This window comes from Melampsora larici-populina, assembly GCF_000204055.1.
Source record: "Melampsora larici-populina 98AG31 unplaced genomic scaffold MELLAscaffold_26, whole genome shotgun sequence".
Lineage (NCBI taxonomy): Eukaryota > Fungi > Basidiomycota > Pucciniomycetes > Pucciniales > Melampsoraceae > Melampsora > Melampsora laricis-populina.
Window position 1 is genome coordinate 322,671 of NW_006768790.1, and position 20,006 is coordinate 342,676.

General features: G+C 38.9%; 3 protein-coding genes across 3 annotated transcripts; all 3 read right to left on the reverse strand.

The window, feature by feature from the left end:
- Window positions 1-830: 830 nt before the first annotated feature.
- MELLADRAFT_64441 (uncharacterized protein) lies at window positions 831-4,151 on the reverse strand (the record flags this gene model as incomplete). Its single annotated transcript, XM_007411731.1, has 1 exon — window positions 831-4,151. One exon carries the CDS (start codon window positions 4,149-4,151, stop codon window positions 831-833), a length of 3,321 nt encoding a protein of 1,106 aa, XP_007411793.1.
- A 1,793-nt stretch (window positions 4,152-5,944) lies between these two features.
- MELLADRAFT_88362 (uncharacterized protein) lies at window positions 5,945-7,009 on the reverse strand (the record flags this gene model as incomplete). The annotated part of the gene is made up of 2 exons (XM_007411730.1): window positions 5,945-5,947; window positions 6,056-7,009. The coding sequence occupies 2 exons, from the start codon at window positions 7,007-7,009 to the stop codon at window positions 5,945-5,947; spliced, it is 957 nt and encodes a 318-aa protein (XP_007411792.1).
- Window positions 7,010-15,643: 8,634 nt separating this feature from the next.
- On the reverse strand, window positions 15,644-18,048 carry MELLADRAFT_88363 (uncharacterized protein; the record flags this gene model as incomplete). The annotated part of the gene is made up of 7 exons (XM_007411729.1): window positions 15,644-16,093; window positions 16,160-16,241; window positions 16,309-16,757; window positions 16,836-17,010; window positions 17,090-17,405; window positions 17,514-17,648; window positions 17,715-18,048. The coding sequence occupies 7 exons, from the start codon at window positions 18,046-18,048 to the stop codon at window positions 15,644-15,646; spliced, it is 1,941 nt and encodes a 646-aa protein (XP_007411791.1).
- Window positions 18,049-20,006: the final 1,958 nt, after the last annotated feature.

Genomic DNA, 20,006 nt, shown 5'->3' on the forward strand with positions numbered 1-20,006 from the left:
GGTCACCTAAACAAATTGCCTATAGTGGGTAGTGTCTAAAAGTGTGTAATGTCGGGCTGGCCAGAAAGCTGATTTATCAAAAACTCCATTGGATGAAAAGAACTTTCTATGCTGTAAAAATTGTTAAAAACACTATGTTCAATACATTCTTGGATTCCTATCAATGTGAGGATTCCAAATCTGCCCTTGGCTTCAGAATTGGGTCAATGTTGTGGGCTTCATGGACTTTTTTTTCTCAAAATACCTGATTTCACGCGTTTAGGCACTACCCACCATAGATGCTTTTTTTGAAAATTTAGGTGTCAAAACACAGCACTTAAACATGCAGGCACATTTTTTGACAGTGCCTACAATTTGGGAATGTGGGTGGGATTTAGCAAGATCTCTCTAGGTGTTGCCTTAGCATGATCCACAAGTGTTTTGGCTCATAAAAGTCAATAGTTTCACATTCAACTAAACCAAATAAAAAATTGATAATCAAGAAAAATTGTATGTAATTATTCACAACCATTGTTTGAAATTCATAAGAGGTACAAAACCTTGACAAAGAAAACTTTTTTGCAGATTTCAGTCTTTTTTGATACTCCTATAAAGCTCTCATTTCCCAATGTGCTGATAAGAAATTCCTACAATAGTTTTTTTGATGAAAATGAAGTCTTTGATTCTTGTGTCAATGTACAGATTTTTATGTTTCATTGGATACAGACTCAAAAACTGCAGTCAAGGCTCCCTTTCAGGAGAATCATTGTTATTTATATGAGAACACTCAAAATTAGGTTCTCTTTATGAGAATAATTGCATTGTTTTTGTTTTGAAGGGGAGACACATCACTAGAACCAATGAATGAGAGGAGTAGCATCTCGAGACCTCAAAAGCTTCTGAAGTATTTTGAAATCACTCTGATTTGTATCAAATGAGTGGGTCCAGTTTATTAAAAGTGACTGGACAAGCCTTGCAGAGATAACATTTTTATAGGAAGCCCTCATAACAGTGTGGAAGGATTTAGCAACAAATTTCATCTCTGGGCTCAGTTTCTGATGTGTTCCAAATTTTGAAAGCCCTGCTTCAAGGAAAAGATTTTCTAATGGAATGGATTTCCATGAGGAGAAATGCTGTTTTAAAAAGTTCCATCCATTTATAAGGATTGGCTGAATATTCCATTCCGAATTTTTTATCTCATTCAAACACTTGATTACTCCAAAGAATCCTTCTACAACATTTAGTTTTACCACTTTGATGGCATTGGTCAAACATCTTTGGCAATTGATGAAAGCTTCACTTGGAATGTTCTTTTGCTCAATGATCAATTTGTTCAACAGATCAACTTCCAAGCCTTGGAAAAAAATTGCTTTGTCCTTGAATATATGATTAAAGAAATCCATACAACTTTTTCCTTTCATTACAATATGATGCTTAATCTGGTATGCTTTTGCATCATAGGAAGCCCGACCAGTCTTTGGATTTTTCTTTGAGCCACTGGATGAGGTTTGCTCCACTTTCCTGTGGGGTAAAGTGAGTCTGTAAAGGACCTTGCGGAATGCACCCAGTGAAACATGGGGAGTCAAAGGGGCCTTCTGAGCCTTCCACTTAGTCCAAATGTTGTGATATAGTTCTATATATAAGTCACCTCTTCTATTAGCCTGAGTCACAGAAAGAAACACTTCCAGGGGGTCGGAGGAGATGTCGATTTCGGAGATCTTTGGCAAACAGGGTAAATTCTGGATGATTAAAGAAGACATATCATTCACATAATTTTCAATGAACTCTAACCCTTCATGCAATATATTTTCTCCAGCACTATTCACTTCTATGTGAGACTCAATCAAATTTAACAGACCAAGGAATCCCATCACAACCCCATCATTTACCTTCTTTAGGGCATTCAACAGTTGTCGTGCGCTTAGCTTACTTGGATTACCAGGATTATATGTACCACGGATGATCTGCACCAGCCGTCCTTTCCATTTCTTGAACCATGTTTGGTTTTGCAAATATAATTCTTCACATGACTGTATGCTCTTCATGCCCACATCTTGAATCACTTGTATCATATCCCTACGCGATATACCCCCGCGTCTGTCTGAACTATCACTATGCATATTGACAAATTTAATCAATCTAGATTCATATGAGGGATCATCAGCATAATCTTGTGCTGATTCCCTACAAATCTTTTTTTGCTCCTCATCCAGTCTCATTGTGACAATACTTGATGCTTTTCTTTTCAATGATTTTTGTGCTTTCCCAGAATATTCCTCCTGAACTTCAATTAAATTATCAACACCCATGTGAATATCTCTTGAGCTTTGAATTTGTGTTGGATTACCAGCCAATTTTCTGAGTGTAATTTTCCCTATGTCCTTCTCTTTGTGAGGGTCGTCAAATTGATTTTCATAGCCTTCACTACCCCATCCATTGGTTTTCTCATTGGAACCTTGGGGTTCATAAAGATGGTGGTCAAATACTGCAGATGATCCTTCAAGTTCCTTTCTATGTTGTGGTATCTTGAATTCTAAACTCTGTACCATTTGATCCTGTAATGGATTTGGTGAAATGATGTTGGAATTATCCTTTCCAAAGAACCCTGTCAGGTCAAGTTCTGTGCCAATTCTTGGTGTCATTATTTGATTTGAATTGCTTGTTAAATAATTGGGAACCCCTGTTGCTGAAAATATGTCAATATAATTGGGAGAATGAGGTATATTGTGGGCAGAGATGTAAGGTGTTAGATTGCCATATGCTGAAATGGATTCAGACTCCCCAGGTTTATTTTTTGAATCCAAGAAGTACGAGCCCCCAATTTCCCCACCATTTGGTTTCTCCCTGAAAATTTGAGATTTGTCTGAATGATGGTCAAGCAATGTGTACATTTCTTTCAGTATACCTTTCAACTGTGGGTTTTCAACTTCTGAGTTTCCCTTCTGTGGAATTTGATGCTCTGAAATAATTGGTACATAATTTTTGTATTCACACTTTTCTAAGGACTCAGGAGCTCCAGGATTTCTGGTAAAATCTGTGGGAGACATGATTTCTGAAAATAGGTTTTTTTGTGAATATGGAATATGGTTATCATGTGTGAAGGGTGGTAGTTCAATGTGTTCTAAAATTGATTCAGGAATGTCCATGTTGTTGGAGATTAAAGATGTTGAGCATTCAGAACCCCTTCCAATTGCATTTTTGTTGAAAACTTGTGCTTCTTGTGCAGGGTGGTCACCCAACTCAGGGGAACAATTGAGGATGCATTTGGATTGGGGTACACCATAAGAATAGTTCATTTTATGAGCGGTTTGTTTATAAGATGGGATTTGTCCATTTACTTGATATTTGTTGTCTTGGAAGACTTTGGTCAGCCTACTGTGTGGCCCTGGTAGTAGTACTACTTCATGATTTAAATTGCTTGGTGTGTGTTTGAGAGATTGATTTTCTGAGACCAGATGATTGTAATTGGGGAACTCTCTCATAATGTTGTCTGCTGTATCACAACTAATGTTGCTTCCTTCTGATCTGTATCCAGGGTGTTCAAAGCTTTGATGTGGCATATGAATTGGTAAATGGCTCATTGATTTGTACTCATGGACTTGGGGATTGTATTTGGTGAAGCTATCCATGGACATGATAGGACTATTGCTAGGCTTACAAAACATTTCTTCTAGTGAATTATCATCTATTACTGAGTCATACCACATTTGAGACCAATTTGTATCGTGATCATGGAAAGGGAGTCCAAGTGTTGCTTCTTGGTGTGATCCAGTCTTACATTCAATACTTCCCAAGTTTTTGTTTGCAGTAAGTTCATGTATTGAAGCCTGATTACTTTCAATATTTTCTAAATATGCTGTGGGGTTTTGCAGGAGATTAGCATCAATTTCCCCATAAGGTAGTTCTTCATGCTCTAACACCCCATAAACTTCAGGATGAATAGACGGACTAAAATCAATTGAAGCATGTTCACTACCTGTGTGAAATGAAGGCACTTCAAATGCATGGATTCTGTGATCTTCTTTGGTTAAGTTTTCTGAAGATGTCTGAAACATGACTTCCAATGACCAAGCCTGTTTATTTGTAGAAAACAGAATCAGTCCAAGTGTAAAAGAAATCCCATGAACAAGGTGCCTATCAATTCCTTTCTTGCTGATGAAATTCAAGTGCATTGTTCAAGATGATGGTTTTGAATGAAGTGGGATATATAGAGAGATTATCCTATAACCATAGATTTGATGTGGTTCAAGTTTTGAGGAGAATTTCTTTCAGATTTGTAGAGAATTTATAACTTAGATCTTATATCCTCTTAGTTAAAATAAAAAATCACACTGTGTCATTGCCTACTTCCAAAACACAAAGCAAGTTTCATGGAGAAATGACTGATCAATGCTACAAACATGAGACACAAGCTTTTCTGAACCATGTAGTGAGAAGATATTGATCTAAACCTCTGACACCAGTTTAGGTAAGCACACTTCTCTTGAAACTCAAAGGCTCATATGTCATGTAACCCTTAAACTACAATTCAGAGGGATGCATGAATTTCATTTTGGCTGAAACCTGATTTTCTCTCTCTTATGCCCAGACATGTCAGACCAGTATTTTCACTTCTTTGTAATCATCTACATAGGAAAGCCTCCTATCCAACTATATCTGTCTACTTTCTATACCAGTCCACACTAGGAAAAGAAAGCTTGATCTCTCTGCCCCTAGATAGACCAGCATACATATCCATACCCACACCCAAATAAAATGCCCCATAATCTCAGAGTGGCACCTCTCATCATATTTTTTTGCCCACCGTTTGGAAGAACAGAAGACACTGAGTTTGATGACCATCCATCAGCAAAAATAACAATGAAATACCTCTTTGGACTTCAGGCTTGGCACTTATTTCATAACACAAAGTACCCCACTGCCAACATACTTGCCTTGGCTTGAGAAATCCAAGGCATCATTGGATGAAAATACTTGAATAAGTCCTGTCTGAGGTCTCAATCCGAAAAAATCTTATGTGCCATGATATGGCTCGGATCAAATCCTTGAACAAGAAATGTCCAAGGGTTTAGACCCGAGAATACCTCGGATTCATAGATCCGAGATGAAAATGTTGGCAGTGCCCTCAATGAACAAAGGGTATTGTAAAGGTCATATTGCAAGCCTTGGAGAAAGCTGATGCGGTAATTCCCCAAAAACAGAAGAAACTAGTGGTGATGATATTCCATCTATTAGTGTTGTACCATAGATTGAACAAAGGCTCATCACACTACAAAAAAAAAAAAGTTTTCTGGGTGGATTAGGTAAATATATTTGAGCAAAAAATTGTACCCGGATTATGCAAATGTGCAAATTAGTCAAATACGGACTCAAATTAGGTGACTCCAGAGGATTCCCAATCCAGGTTTTCCTCTGAAAACATAAATTTTTTACAAGATGAGACAGAATCATGTTTCTTCTCCTGTTGGATTCTCTAAACACCTCAAACACTGCTATGAATGAATTGAAAAAACAAATCCTTGACCAGATATTTCTCCTATCCCTTCTTGGAAAACTCAAATATAAGTATTGGGCTCACTCTATTTTGTGAATTGAGCAGCTGCAGACATAGTAATACAACACAAATAGGATCTCTTCCCCAAATTTGATTGAATGATCCTCAAGGTACCATAATTCCACAAGATAATCTAATATCAGATTAAAAAACATCCTGATGCCTCAATACTTATTGCTTCAAAGCCTTGATTCACATATCATGCTACACAAAACATGAATACATAACTTGAATTTCTGAATTCGCAGCACACAATACTTAATACATATATCTTTGTCACGAAGCTGTGTAGAGGAAGAGAAACTAAAAACATGATTTTGGAAACATAATCCTGACTTCAAGAAACTTAAAAAACATTTATAGGTGATTTCGTGTTGTGCTGATTGCAAGAAACATTTACTATGTTGGCTGTTACTGAATCATGTAAAATAACAATAGATTGACGAAGCAGAATATTGTCAAGCAGTATCGAGTCAATGGTTAGAAATTTTCACATCCACCACAAGAAATAGAATTACATACCTTATCTGTTTCGTCTTCTTGGACCAGGTCTGCAATTATCCAGTAGTGATACCCTTCAACCAAATCTTCTTCTTTTGCAAGTTTGGGTTCGTCCATTACAAATTTACGGTACAAAGCTTTATAATGTGATATTTTCAAGACTGGGCAGTTGACAAATACCTCGGGGTGGTGAGCTTGTAGCGCGTGTCTTATTTGATGAGTAGTAAGTTTGTCAAGCCTGTTTGATGAAACGATGTTGGGCTTTCTAGTGTATGTGCTTTTCTTGAGACCTGCGAGATACGGGTTGACATAATGCTTGTAGAGAGCTAAAACCTCGTCCTTTAATGCAACAGAAGATATACTAACTCGAGAGCTTTGAGATCTGATTGCGTCAGAGAGCATTGCAACAGTGGTTTGGCGGTCGAGTGGATCAAAGTCTATATCTTCTTGGTCGGTTTCCATTTGAGATGAGAGCGGAGCTGGTGGCGGAATGCAGAAAGGTGCAAGCTGAGGTAGCAATTCCGTCTTGAACATGTCAATCAAGATTTTCTTGAGTTTAGTTGGACGTGCCTTTGTGTTGGGGTTGAAATGCAGTAAGACGTTATAATATTTAAGGCTAGTGAGATTGTACGTATCGTTTGACTCCCAATCGTGGCATAGGAACGGGTGTAAAGAGTCGTGGAGGGTCTTAACTTTAGCGTATAGTGGATGTTGAGTCAGTGGAATAGAGTTTGCAAAGAATGTGGTTTTGTCACTAGAATTTAAGGGTGGTTCAGAAGTAGGATTCGGAGTTGGTGACAGTGTGTTTCCTCCCGGAAAGCTAGTAGATTGCCCTGGTATGAACTTGGGCCTGCCGCCGGGTGATGTTATATGTCCAGTGACCGATATGAGATCCGGCTTGCCTTCTTGACTACTTTTACCACTTGTGGTCAGGGAAGGCTTTATATTAGTAGGTCGTTTTGAGGTACTCGGCATCTTCGAACGCAGAAAAATGATGATAAGTTGAAGGTATTCTCCTCAAAGATCTGTAACAATTCGACGTGATTTGGTAATCATGAGCCAGAAAATCATCAATTTTCAAAGCAATTCAAAAGTTGAACTACTTACTTCAAGAGTACAGTGCGTAAGATTCAAAGGAACCTGACTAGTTAGACCAAGGTTCAGATAAGAGACAATTGTCGATCAAGAAACGTTGTATAGCACAGATTATCAATGGAAAATGCGGGTAAGCCAGTTGGATGATAAGGTAGCCAGAAGATAGATGACTAGAGAAAAAATCAGTGATGCTGAATTAGATAGAATTCGCTGGTAAAGGTGATCTCCGAAAGCGATTTGATGGACAGGGATAGAAGGGGATTTGAAAAGTTTGGACCAATTTACAATCAACATAAAAACCTGCAGAAGGAAAGTGGGGAGATATTAATTACCTACATGTATACGCTTTTTAAGTGGGAAATACGGAGGGTCATCGAGAAATGGAAGGTACAACACTTGCCTTTGTCTTTATGATGTATAATCATCATGGGAAGTAGTAACTACATCCCTTAAACTTTTTTGCAACAAATCCACCTCTTGTTTATTCGAAGCAACACCCAGCGCTCCGTTTTTCATTTGTATCATCTGTATATATTACGCCATGATCTGGTTGCAAAGCTTGGTCAACCCCAGTGTTGTACATATCAAGTCAAACCACACTGCTTGTTAAAGTCCTCCTTTATAGATACATAGTGACTTGTATCAGTTATTTCTTACAAGAGGGTTGTACCAATTAAGATACAAGTGCTCGAGTATAGAAACACTTGGAACTCAATGGGACAGATATGAAAAAAGAGTCGTAAAGATTTCATTCAATATTAGTAACAAAACAGATATCTCACTTTGCTAATTCGTGATCAGGCTCCTCTGATTTTATCTATAATTGAGAAGTCCACCCTGTTTAAAAACCAGAAAAACCAAACAGAAAGAAACAAAAAATTGACATTGACGCTCTGTTTTCACATGATCTGTTTCATTCATTTAACCCACACGTAAGAAATGAGTGATTGAAACTTATCTCAACAAAGAATAAAAAGGACCAAATTCTTTTTTCTCAATCACAAATGATACTTTTGAATAGAAATGAAATTTTCTTTTCTTTGAAATATTCTCTTCATCTTTTTAATACCACAAAATGATAAGAAAGAAAAGAGGATTATGAAATATTATGGAATGGTGAAAAATTGAACATGCACATGAATAGAAAATAATTAAGAGGATCAAACATAAGACTTGGATAATCAAGAAAAATCATGTCACTCCTTAGGTACCCGCTTTACTAACCTATGTTGATGATCATACTCAGCTGGTCAGATGATTACAGAAAACTATTTACCTTGGCTGTGAAGAGTTTCATAATATCGAACTAATCACATAGAGTAGTGATCAGAATAAGAAAGAGGTAATGATAGCTACTTCTCATTACCGTCTTGTACCACACTAAAAATTGTTCATTAGAAAGATATATACTATTTATATCACCACAAAACATTGATCGAGCCTTTGCCTTGAAGCAAGTTGAGCTCAGCTTTTATGACCTCGGCTGCTATGTTTGCTCCTCTTTTAGTTGACCTTCACACTAAAAGTAGTTGTTAATAAAAGCTACATCCATGTGGACCAAACAGAAAGGCGATCGGGGTTTTACAAATAGGAGCAAGTGAAGACAAGATTTAGCATCCAGAAAACATTTGACAAGAGAAAACCTTACAGTTTTCTTGGATCGACTTGACTGAAGACGTCTTTGTCAAATTTCTTGAAAGCAGGGGTTGAACATCCTTAACTACCCTTCCTTGCGTACTTACAGTGCAACCATTGAGTCTTCCTATCTTTTCAGTTCTTCAAACAAAGGTGTTCTGAGTTGAATTCGACACACAATTGAAGTTGAATGAAGATGATTGACGACATGATTGTAAAATCTAGGTGATTGGGACACAATGGACGAAGTTTGAATTTGAAGATTGATTGATCAAGTTATACATGAGATTGGTTTGAGTAGGCTGTCAAAATGAAAGTGGATAGAGTCAGACTTCCGATTTGAAAAAATTGTAAAGTGACTCAGAAAGAAAACGCACGTGGTGGGTTGGAATAATTGAATGGTAAAAGAATTTGTTTTGTTTGTGAAGCAGAGACGACTTAGATTGAGGCTTTGGCAAAGTTTGTTGGTTTAATGACGGATCTTGAGGATTGGTGATGATTGAAGTAGGTGGGTTTGGAATTGACTTTTCGGGTTTCTTTTGATCCGGGGTATGGAGATTTGATTTAGATAATAAAAGACTAACCAGCTGAGGCACAATCGAGTAAAACTTAAAACTTCCTATCAACAATTATCACGAGTAGACTACATCTAGCTGGTCATGAGTTTAACTAGTCTATTCAATATTTCTATGACACTTTCATCAGATCTATTGATTAATTGAATCGAATGACTTAGAATCTGTTTATTATAAAGCAAAATCCAGAATGCCAATTGGTTTGAATGGTTGTTTGATGATGGTTGTTGAGAGAAGTTATAGATCGAAGTAGGTAATCAGAAATGATTCGATAATATGGGCTACATAAGCTTTTTAAATGATCAAGACGAATAGATGTGCAGATTAATGGAATCCTTTAATTTTTTTTGTTGTACAGTGTTGGCAGAGAATCGACAAGAGCAAGGTGCCGAACATTTGAAATTCAGAATTCATTCTATATATCTCTCACTACATTAGGTTTCCATGGATGAATTAGGTCACTGAAACCACTCGACACTCCTTGTCACTTAACACTTTTGACTAGAGTTTACAGATATCCGCTTGTGGGAACCTTCCGCTGGATTCAGTTACAGCCCAGCAACTGGACAGTTCCAGCCCAGCAACTGACAAACAATCCGTACATCTGTATTTCTCTGATTATCAATAAAGGATAACAACATATCCTGTCTCGTAATGTGACTAAGATTGCTAGACCACTTTATCAAATTATATTCACAAAATAGATTCCACGGTGCACATCTAGAAATGATAGATAATTTGATTGAAAGATATCATATGTAGGTCTTCATAACACGACTGGGGAAAGAATCAATGATGCACAGCTGAGGATGCAGGTGAATAAAAAGAACTAGAAAGTTGATGTATGATTGTAATATCGTAGTTGTAAGTCAAAACATTATAAAGTTCCTACGACTTGGATGATTACATAATTGCACAACGCCTCTGTTGAAGAAAAAAAATACAAACTTCAGCAGAAGGCTTGATAATCTTGTGAAAGGATCTGATGTTATCAAAAAGAAAAACGTTGCAACTGACCCATGATATAAAAAGATCCAAAATATATCCAATTGTGTAAAGTTATGCACCATTTGTAGGACGACTTTGGTCTTCAGTTGTTTCTTGATGTTGATCAGAAACTCGTCTGGGTCAGATGATAAATCACAGAATTCATGTCAGCCCTATTGAAAACCTGTTTTGGTATAGCTTCAAAGCAAATGAGTGTAATCTTACTGATGATGCTCCAAAAAAGATGAGATATATGCCACCTCTTTGATCTTAAAATCGAACACGCTCTGGCGATCCTCCCGAAGCAAAATCTTGATTTTGAGCTGGCGCTCAAGGTCCTGTTGTTCCCTCTCGGATATGTCAGACTTGCTTAAAAGAAGCTTGATTTGCTCGATGTCTTGATGAGTCTCCTGGAGCAAGGCCCCCCATTCATGAAATGCTTCCTCAGCCACGCATCTACCATCCATGATTTCGTGTAGCTCATCGCTGTTGAAGTACTTGTAAGTCTTGAGGAACTTGTTGAGTCTTTCTACTGAAAGATGATATTGTCCCTCTCTGAGGAGTGAAAAACTGAAGATTTGAAATTCGGATATGCGAGTTGCGTCGATAATAGATTCTGGTGTTACTGTGGTCTTAGCGTCGTGGGGGCCAAAAGACAAGTGGACCAAATCGGCTTGAAAGAAATGCTGAGGGTTTGATTTTGTAGGTACAACTACATTATACAGACGGGGAACCACCAGTTCGCGGAACACCTTTTGAAGAATTTTGTGGTTTGATTTGGCTGCATCATTGATTTCGAGATGAGGATAGAAGCAGAGGATGATCTCCAAAAGTTGTGGAGTAGTAGCTCTATTGTAGATGAGATCACGGTCAACCCTGGGTTGTTCTCCATAAACGACAAATGAATCAAGGACATAGGTAGGTAGAAAAATAGTTCTTTGAATGTAAGAAGTTGACATTTTGGTTCTGATCAGCAGATAGCCGTAATTAGGGGGATAAAAAATCCGTGAATGATGGGATTATAACTTATACACTTTGCACCAGCAATGATTTGTTCTTTTTCTCCTGTTTGTATTTTTCTCCTGTTTGTATACTGTGAAATAATGACCCCTCTTTAATTCAATGAGATTAACCTTTCTCTCACGTGTATGAGTATACCTAAATTTGATCCACTGCATGATCATCTTCACTATGATCTTCACTTTTCTAAAAAAAAGGGAAGAACATGGTATGTATGGGTTGTGTGTAAAAGAAATCATCCGACAGAATTGTCAAACAAATGATATCATCATAAATTAAAAAGTGGGGTGATGATTATGCAATGCAGCCTCAGGGTAACAATATATCTGTTCATTATAACATGTTTGAGCCCGTAGGAATGATGTAAGATAGAAATGAGAATATTTGGCTATGTGTACTGTGACCAACAAGTTGTACATCCGTTTATGAATCCATATTTTATTTGGTATATGTTTGTTAAGTGCTTATGTCCAAGCTTGAACTTTTGGTTGTTTACAATTGACACCTCTTCTTTTCGTCATAACTATCACTACATCAATACACTTTCTCTTTGCTTGTGTGGAAAAGTTCTCCATCACTCATATCATCGTTTGCATATCTTTCGTTCTTGATCATAAATCATGTCTTTGAATGTAAAAAGATCAAAGGAGGCCCGTCGGGTGACGTGTTGTTGTCGAGCACACAAGTGCTATCTTGGCCAATATATTGATGCCTACGGAAAACCTCAATCCGGTGTCGAAGTCATCCCCTCTACGTTTGAGGCACACAGATTGGCAGACATACGACTGGATCATTTGAGCTCCGATCAAACTATTACCAAAAACCTACTCAGGCCATTAGCACAATTAGGCTTGAATCCAACAATAAATGAACCTAATGAACCTATTCAAAATGTTCAAACTTCCGATTATCAACTTAACATGGATGATCATGATACTGGTGAAATATCACAAGAAACGGTATCAGCGCCATCTACTCCTGATACTCCCAACTCCACGGATAGTGGGACACATGCTGCTTGTGTAGACGAAAATACATCTCATGTCCGCTTGACAGCTAGCACGGCATATCAGGCCGGGGTTCCGGTGTATCAATGTGGTAAATATAATCTGCACTGTCACTCATAAATTTTTATTTGAAACCATGCTCATTTGAGTTGGTCGGATAGATCGATTTTTTAATTTCAGCTTGGAAGACGTCAACCCATTACTAATTTATGTGGGTCTTGTCGCCGCAATGTTAAGCATCTTTGCACGGATGTCAATCTCAACAGCTTCGTGGCTACTAGACAATCTACGAATAACCCTTGAGCTGTGTCTCACCCGCGGCATCAATCCTCTGAACAATTCAAAATCTCTTGTACCATCCGATGCCATCACGTTACAACAAATTCCCAAGAGTATCACTACTGTATTTAGATGGCTAAAAATTGATCCTCATTTAATTGAAATGAACTGCTGTGATGCATGCTTTGCATTATATCCACTCAAAAGTACTCCAACTCATTGTAACTATCGTGTCACAAACATTCCAGGCGGTCCCCCCGATACTACCGATCCCAACGCAGACGCCTCCCCTTCCTCTTTAGAATATGAGCCAGATATCTCAGAGTTTTCCGAAAAAACCTGTGGGCAACTGCTTTTGAAGTATGTACACGGAAAGAATAAACCAGTTCGGAGGTATGCCATTCAGAGTCTTTCAGAATGGATTGCAGGATTGTTATCGCGTCCGAATGTTGAACAATGGTTGGATGAATCGCTTGAGGAATCTCAAAAGCCTTATAATGAAAATGAAAGTAAACATGATGTCCATCAATCAAAAGCGTGGAAAGAACTCAAAGGTCCTGATGGAAGTCAATACACGTCAACAAGCGGAAACCTTACTTTTGCCATGTTCACGGACGCAATCAATCCCTTTGGAAATAAGATTAGTGGGAAACATTCGTCAATTACCTTCATAGTCCTGGTTTGCCTTACACTACCAATCCGCCTACGGTATCTCCCCGAACATATCTTCTTGGTGGGGATTGCGCCTGGGCCCCGCAAGCCTTTGCTTGAACAAACTAACTGGATCCAGCGCCCTATTGTTACTGAACTTCAAAAACTATGGAGTACTGGACTTTTATTATCTCGAACTTATCAACACAAGAAAGGACGGCTCATCCACGCTGGACTTCTACTGTATATCGCCGATGTAGTGGCCTTGAGGCGCTCCCTTGGTTTTCCCAGCGCAACAGCAACGTTTTTCTGCTCGATCTGCCTTCTGAAAAAGTGTGATATCAACAATCTGGATCCAAAAACATGGCCTCATCGAACTTGTGAACAGCACACCATCTGGGCACATCAGGCGCGAGATGCAACCACTGTGGAAGAGCGCAAGAACATCTTTAAGCTGCATGGTGTTCGCTATTCAGCATTGGTGGACCTTGAATATTGGGATATTGTCAATTACCATGTGATAGATTCGATGCATAACTTACTCCTAGGCCTTATTGCATGGCACATCCGTAGATTTTGGGCGATGAAGGACCTGAAGAACGAAGAAGAACAGTTAGTCCCAATCAGCAAAAGCGAGCTTCTAAATTTATTGTTGGAGTATTCTGAGCCGATACCAGCACTTGATAAAGACTTGGCAGATGATGCGCGCGAGCCTGAGGTTGACATCAACAACATTCAGGAGGCTTCTTCTACAGATTCTACATCTCCTAGCGACGAAGACTTTGACCCCTTTGGCGAGACTGGGTGGAACGGTAAATGGGAAGCTCCTCCACTTGACGAAATAGTGATGGATGCTGAAATGCTTAAGAAAATCAATTATCTGCTCCCCTCAATTCACATCCCGACCTGGATCAAACGGGCAATCCCAGTCTTAGGGAAAGCGTCATTTGGAAAGCTTAAAGCAGACGAGTGGCGTAATCTATGCACGATTCAACTACCCTTGATTTTGATTCCAATTTGGTTTGGTAAAGATAAAGTAAAAACATCACTCCTCAAGAACTTCGTTCATCTTATTTCACTGGTCAAACTTGCTCTAAAACGTGTTATGACATCAAATCACATCACTCGATATGAGTATCATATACAACAATATCTCTCAGGATGTCTTGTTCTTTTCCCTCATTGTAACCTTGCCCCAAATCATCATTTAGCTATTCATATGTCGGAATGTTTGAGGAAGTTTGGACCAGTCCGTTCCTGGTGGTCATTTCCTTTTGAGAGATTGATGGGAAATATCCTGAAGGGATGCCATAATAATCACCCAGGTAAGCGTATGGATTTCAGATGTACCATAAGATCTTGTTGTCTTATGCTGATCAACAAACATCTCACTTCTTCCAGGCGAGTTGGAGATCACGTTTCTCAAGAATTATTGTCGTGCCGGAAACTTGTCCGCTCTACTTAAAGATCAAAGGATACCCAAGGCACTGAAACCTTATATTCCACGAATGCAATCCCTCTACGAAGCTGCGGAGCCCGCTTCTAAAGATTTGTCAAATTCTAACACACTTCCAATCGAAAATGATGTTCTAATGATGCTAGTGAAGGTTTTGAATGATCAAGAACAAGGAGAAAACAAATGGATGATTCCAGAGAAGTGGTGTGTACTTCCAGACTATCAAAAGAAAAATGTGTCACCGGTTTCACCTCGAGGATTTGTTTACAAGCGCATTTCATATAAAGATGTATCTTACTCATCGTTCACAGCAAACCAAAATGATAGTTTCATTGCATTTAGGCTTCTTGAAGATGAAAGAATTCATTTTGGACGAATTTTCTCCATTTTCACCCACCGCCGAACTTACAAAAACCAGGATAACATTTTAGATACATGGATACACATCAATCATTTTCCAAAACTCCCAAAACAACTCAGAAACTATGATCCTTATGAAAACACGCATGAGCCAGATTTACAAGCATATCTTCGAGGTTGGGGACCAACAAAAGATCACCTCATCAAAAAGGAACAAATTTTAGGACACTGTAGCTGGCTGATGTATAAGGCAGGGCAGTTACACCCTAAGATTTCCATACCTACAGTTGGCTTGATTTACATGGACAGATAAGTAGTAAAAACTACAAAATTATACTTCATAGAACAGCAGTAAATACCTTTGTATCCTATGAGTAGTTCAAAAATTGCAATAAAGCTTGCCGGAAGCAGTGAACAAAATTTGACAAAAATACCAATAAGAGCCATATAAATTTATTGAGAAAACGGAAAACAGTGTGATTTATAAGTTTTAAAAGTGGCAGAATGATAAAAAAAATGTCAATCTTTGGTTGAGCGAGAATTCTCAAGCCTCCAAGTTTTGCAAACGCTCTTTCAAGCCAGCTAGTATTGGCTTTGTGCTTATCTCAAGTCCCGCCTTTGTTGCTGGACTCAAATTTTCCAGCCATGACCGGTCAAGACAGTCGTTTGGTAAACCTGAAGCTGCTTCAACCCGGCTTCGAGGCCCATTGTTGATGCGGGTTCTTGGACGTCTCTGTCGACCACGAGGTGAACTCTGACCAGGTTTACTTTTGTCGATCTTTTCTATACATTTATCAACTAACTCCCAGATATCTGACAGTAGTGAGCTACGCCAAAGAACTTTTCTAACACGGCATGGTAATCCATTTCGATTGCTGATATTTTCTGCCGCAGCCTCTACGTCGGTTTCATCATCACTGGTGGTCTGTTTGACAATGGCCAAGAGAGGCCAGATTTCCTCCTTCAAGAGGAATTTGCTTCGGCGCTCAACAAGCTTCAAGAGTTTCAGACTCTGTTAGTAGCGTGTAACACATGATGGAAGCAAGTAGGAAATGCTCACGTGCCGCATTCTTGATCCTCTTCTGATCTCGGCTGCAGCTAATTGCTTGCGCTCGGGACTCCAGGAAACTTGCTGGCGATATCTACAGGTCCCACAGATAACATTTACATTAATGATGATTCTGAGAAAGAGGAATGGGAGGTGCGTACGTTTTTGCAAGAGATTGGACATGAGTATTTAAACATTTTTTTATGAACTGTTGGTTTTCAGCATCCAAAGAAACCCCTTGATACTCCCCGCATTCAACAAGCACTACGAATATCTTCAACGCCAAATCCCAGAGCCATTTATTTTCACATGAAGTTGCCGATAGACTGAAGTCTGGACGAAAACTAGAAACGCCTGCCATAGTCATCAACTGCCACATGATTGCGAGTTGCTGAGGAGAAGAATCTTCATGACCTGGACCATCTTCATATGGAAAGCAAGGATCAGCGGAATCTGTAGCAAGTGGCAAGGCATTCGGATCATAAACTAGTTTATCCATGTCTATGTCGTAGCCCCATTTTTCCTTGTCAGTAGCACTAGCTGGCGCAGGAAGGACCTCATCATTTGAACGTCGCCCAAGAAGGGTGTCAATATGGAATCGGATATGTGCCTATACAGTTTTCGAAAATAATACAATCAATGTCTTTTTGTTATCATATTGATTGGAAGAGATAGAAATATAACACACAGATGTACGGCCACCTTTTGTTTTCTTCTTACTATCACCCTCCAACTTGTTATTCAGATGTTGCTTGATAATTTGATTAAGAGTAACAACCTCGTGGGTCAAGGAGTCAACCTGCTGCTTCAATTCATGAAGAAGTTTTCGGTCTTTGTCCTCCAATGGCCGCGAATTTTGGTCTCTGTAGCAAAGTAATTTGTCACGACAAAGTCACTTGAGGTTAGTTCTTTTCTGAGTCGTCTTAATAATCAGACACTTACTCAGCATTGCAATTCTTTGCCTCTTTGTTTGGATCTTGAGAACACGATTGTTCTGTGCCCTTCATGGCACTTCCTGAGGCGCGACCACCTTCCCCACCTACCTTCACACCAGAATCCATGTATATTCTCTGAGGTCCTTTATTCGTCTCAATAGTTTCAGTATCGCTGGGCTGGTATTCGCTTTCGGAAACTGGAGGTGATTTTTCTTTTGCTTTTCCCTTGTTCTTCTTGGATGGAACTAAGTTGGTAGTTGGACGAGGCCGCGGGTAAGAAAATCTACCATGTTCAAGGCTAGGCAAGTTAGACGTCGATGAAGCTGTTATCATGTCATCCACAGTGGATTACCATCAGAAAACAATTATTCATTAATCAGTGTATATCAAGGGACAACGTCTAGCTTCCAAAGCGGATCCCAAGGCCTTACTTTGGTCTGCAAACCTGTTTGAATACATAGGTACCTCAAAGGTGAAGGCGGGGAGGATAGTTGAATCTATTACACTACTAATTGGGCATGACATAGCTTGATCGTCATCTAAGTCTGGGGGAGAGGGTGGTATTACTGAATGAGAGAGCTCATCAGTGCTTGCTCCAAACAATCTTCACAACGAAAACAACTTCCACTCACTTAATTCGTGGTAACTCTTACAGTTCTGGATTAGTACTTCCCTGCTAAATCCTCTGGTATCTAATCCAACCGTACGTAGCATTGAGACCAGCTCGCTGTCTTTGTATACAGAAAAATTAGTCAAAGGCTCTTTATCCTTGTGAACCACCAAAGACGTGTCATCGCAATCATTTTGCATCTCTGATTGTTGATGCAAGTTTTTTGAAGTACTCCGAGTTCTTCTCTTCTTCACCTTCTTTGAAAGGAGTTTAAGAAGGCGTTCCCGAGAGGTGTTTATATTCACTGAAACTCCATGTTCTTCAACATCATCGTTGTCCAATTCTAAATGTTCCATGTGTTAGATAGGATGAAAACACAGCATATATATTGAAAATGAACATATCATTTCTTACCCTCCGATTCATATCTCAATTTTCTCTTCTGTTTCTTCTGGGTAACAGTTTTCTTCTCAGAAGACTCTGATACCACGTTTTTTACCGAACTTCGCAGCCTTCGGCCACTGGGTGACTTCTTGATTTCCCGAGCTGCTGATGATGACATAAAGCCTGATGTTAAGTTTTTGCGAGATGAAAGTCAAAAAGATATCCTCAAAATGTTTATTATGAAGAACGAGATAACAGGAGAAAAGTATAGTGGTGCATTCAACTATATAATCAAGGCTATTAGTGGGTTTTCAGGCCTTAAAAGAAACAGCGACAGGAAGATTTATGGATTTATGGAAGCCCAATTTTAAACTTCAACGTGTGGATGGAAAAATTTCATGCTTTTGATGATAAAGAGAAGGTTAAGTAGCACTTATATCTGTGCTTCATAAATCAAGCTTCGTTGCAATTATATCCCATGAAAGGTATCATACAATAGCTACCAGTGTTTCTCGTCAATCATAGTGACAACAAAGACTTATATTTCATGAAAGGTATCATACGATAGCTACCAGTGTCTCTTGTCAATTAGAGCAACAACAAAGACTTATATTTCATGAAAGGCATTGTACGGCAGCTACCAGTATATCTTGTTCAAACAAAGACTTATAATATTGTATGTTACAATAGCGCTCCACCCACTTAACTGCAGTATACGCTTCTAATTTCCCTAGTCAAGAATTAAGATACCATCCACTGGTGTGGGTATCATTGTGTGTCAGCCTATTCAGCAAGACTTCTGTCAGTGGAATATTCAGTAATTTGTTTTTTGTTCGTTACCAATGACTTGTTAATCCCACTGCTAGCAATTATTGAATCGTAATAAATAACCTTGCCAATCACTGCTCCAATATACAACATCATCTCTGCACCTTGTAATTGGTACCACAGCTTCTTTTATTCGATTCTTCTCTTCCAGAATGACTTGTCATAGGCTTCTATTGATATGTGGGGACCCTAATTACCCATCTATAATATGCACATCCAGCAAAAACCAACGCGCTGGGCTGACTTACATAGTTGTACAATTGATACCAAAAAGAACCATGAAGTAGATGATAATTAATGATTCCAAGTGATAGCTAGTACCCCACGACCTCATGATGATCATGAAATGGTTGGAAACGGAACAGCATTCCATCTAGATGATTCAGACAATACATATCAGTATCTAGAAGATACATGATGACCAGTGCATGGAGGATGACAAAACTTATGTACAAATTAATTTGGCGGCTGTAGAAAGAATAATGTTCAAACTCGTCATTAATGAGATTCACTAGATATGATATGCTGTATGTAAGGCAAAGAGGAGTATATAATTAGGTGCAGAGTTCTGAGTATGTGAAGCATTGTCTTCTTCTAATTTGACGTCTCCAATATTATCATTTTCATTTAATCGATCAACATGAGACTTTTAGACCCATCCAGAAAAGGTGTAAGCAAAGATGCAATGCTTCAGTGGCTTTACGAATATGATAATTACAAGTTCAAATATTCCACAACCTTCAATTGGGATCACCTGGCCTATTTGGTTCGAGAGAAGCAGCCTCAATGTAGTTCTCTTTCCCTTATTATAAGCATGTTTAATTAATTTCCAGTGCGGCTCATCGAGTATATTCATAATGTTGACTTTTTCCCTTCTCCAAAGATTTTCCCAATCCCAGGAGCAACTTACCGGCCTCTATCTCTGTGAATCAGGAAAATGAAGAAGAAAGACCTAGAAGACGTCGCTCAAACGCTCAGCCTCAACCCACGACTTCTAGCACTCTTGTGGATGCTTCGGATACCGCAGGCTCTTCTACAACCACCACCTCTGCCTATCCCTCCCTTCAACATATTGAACTACCTTTGCTGTCTCAAGATGGTG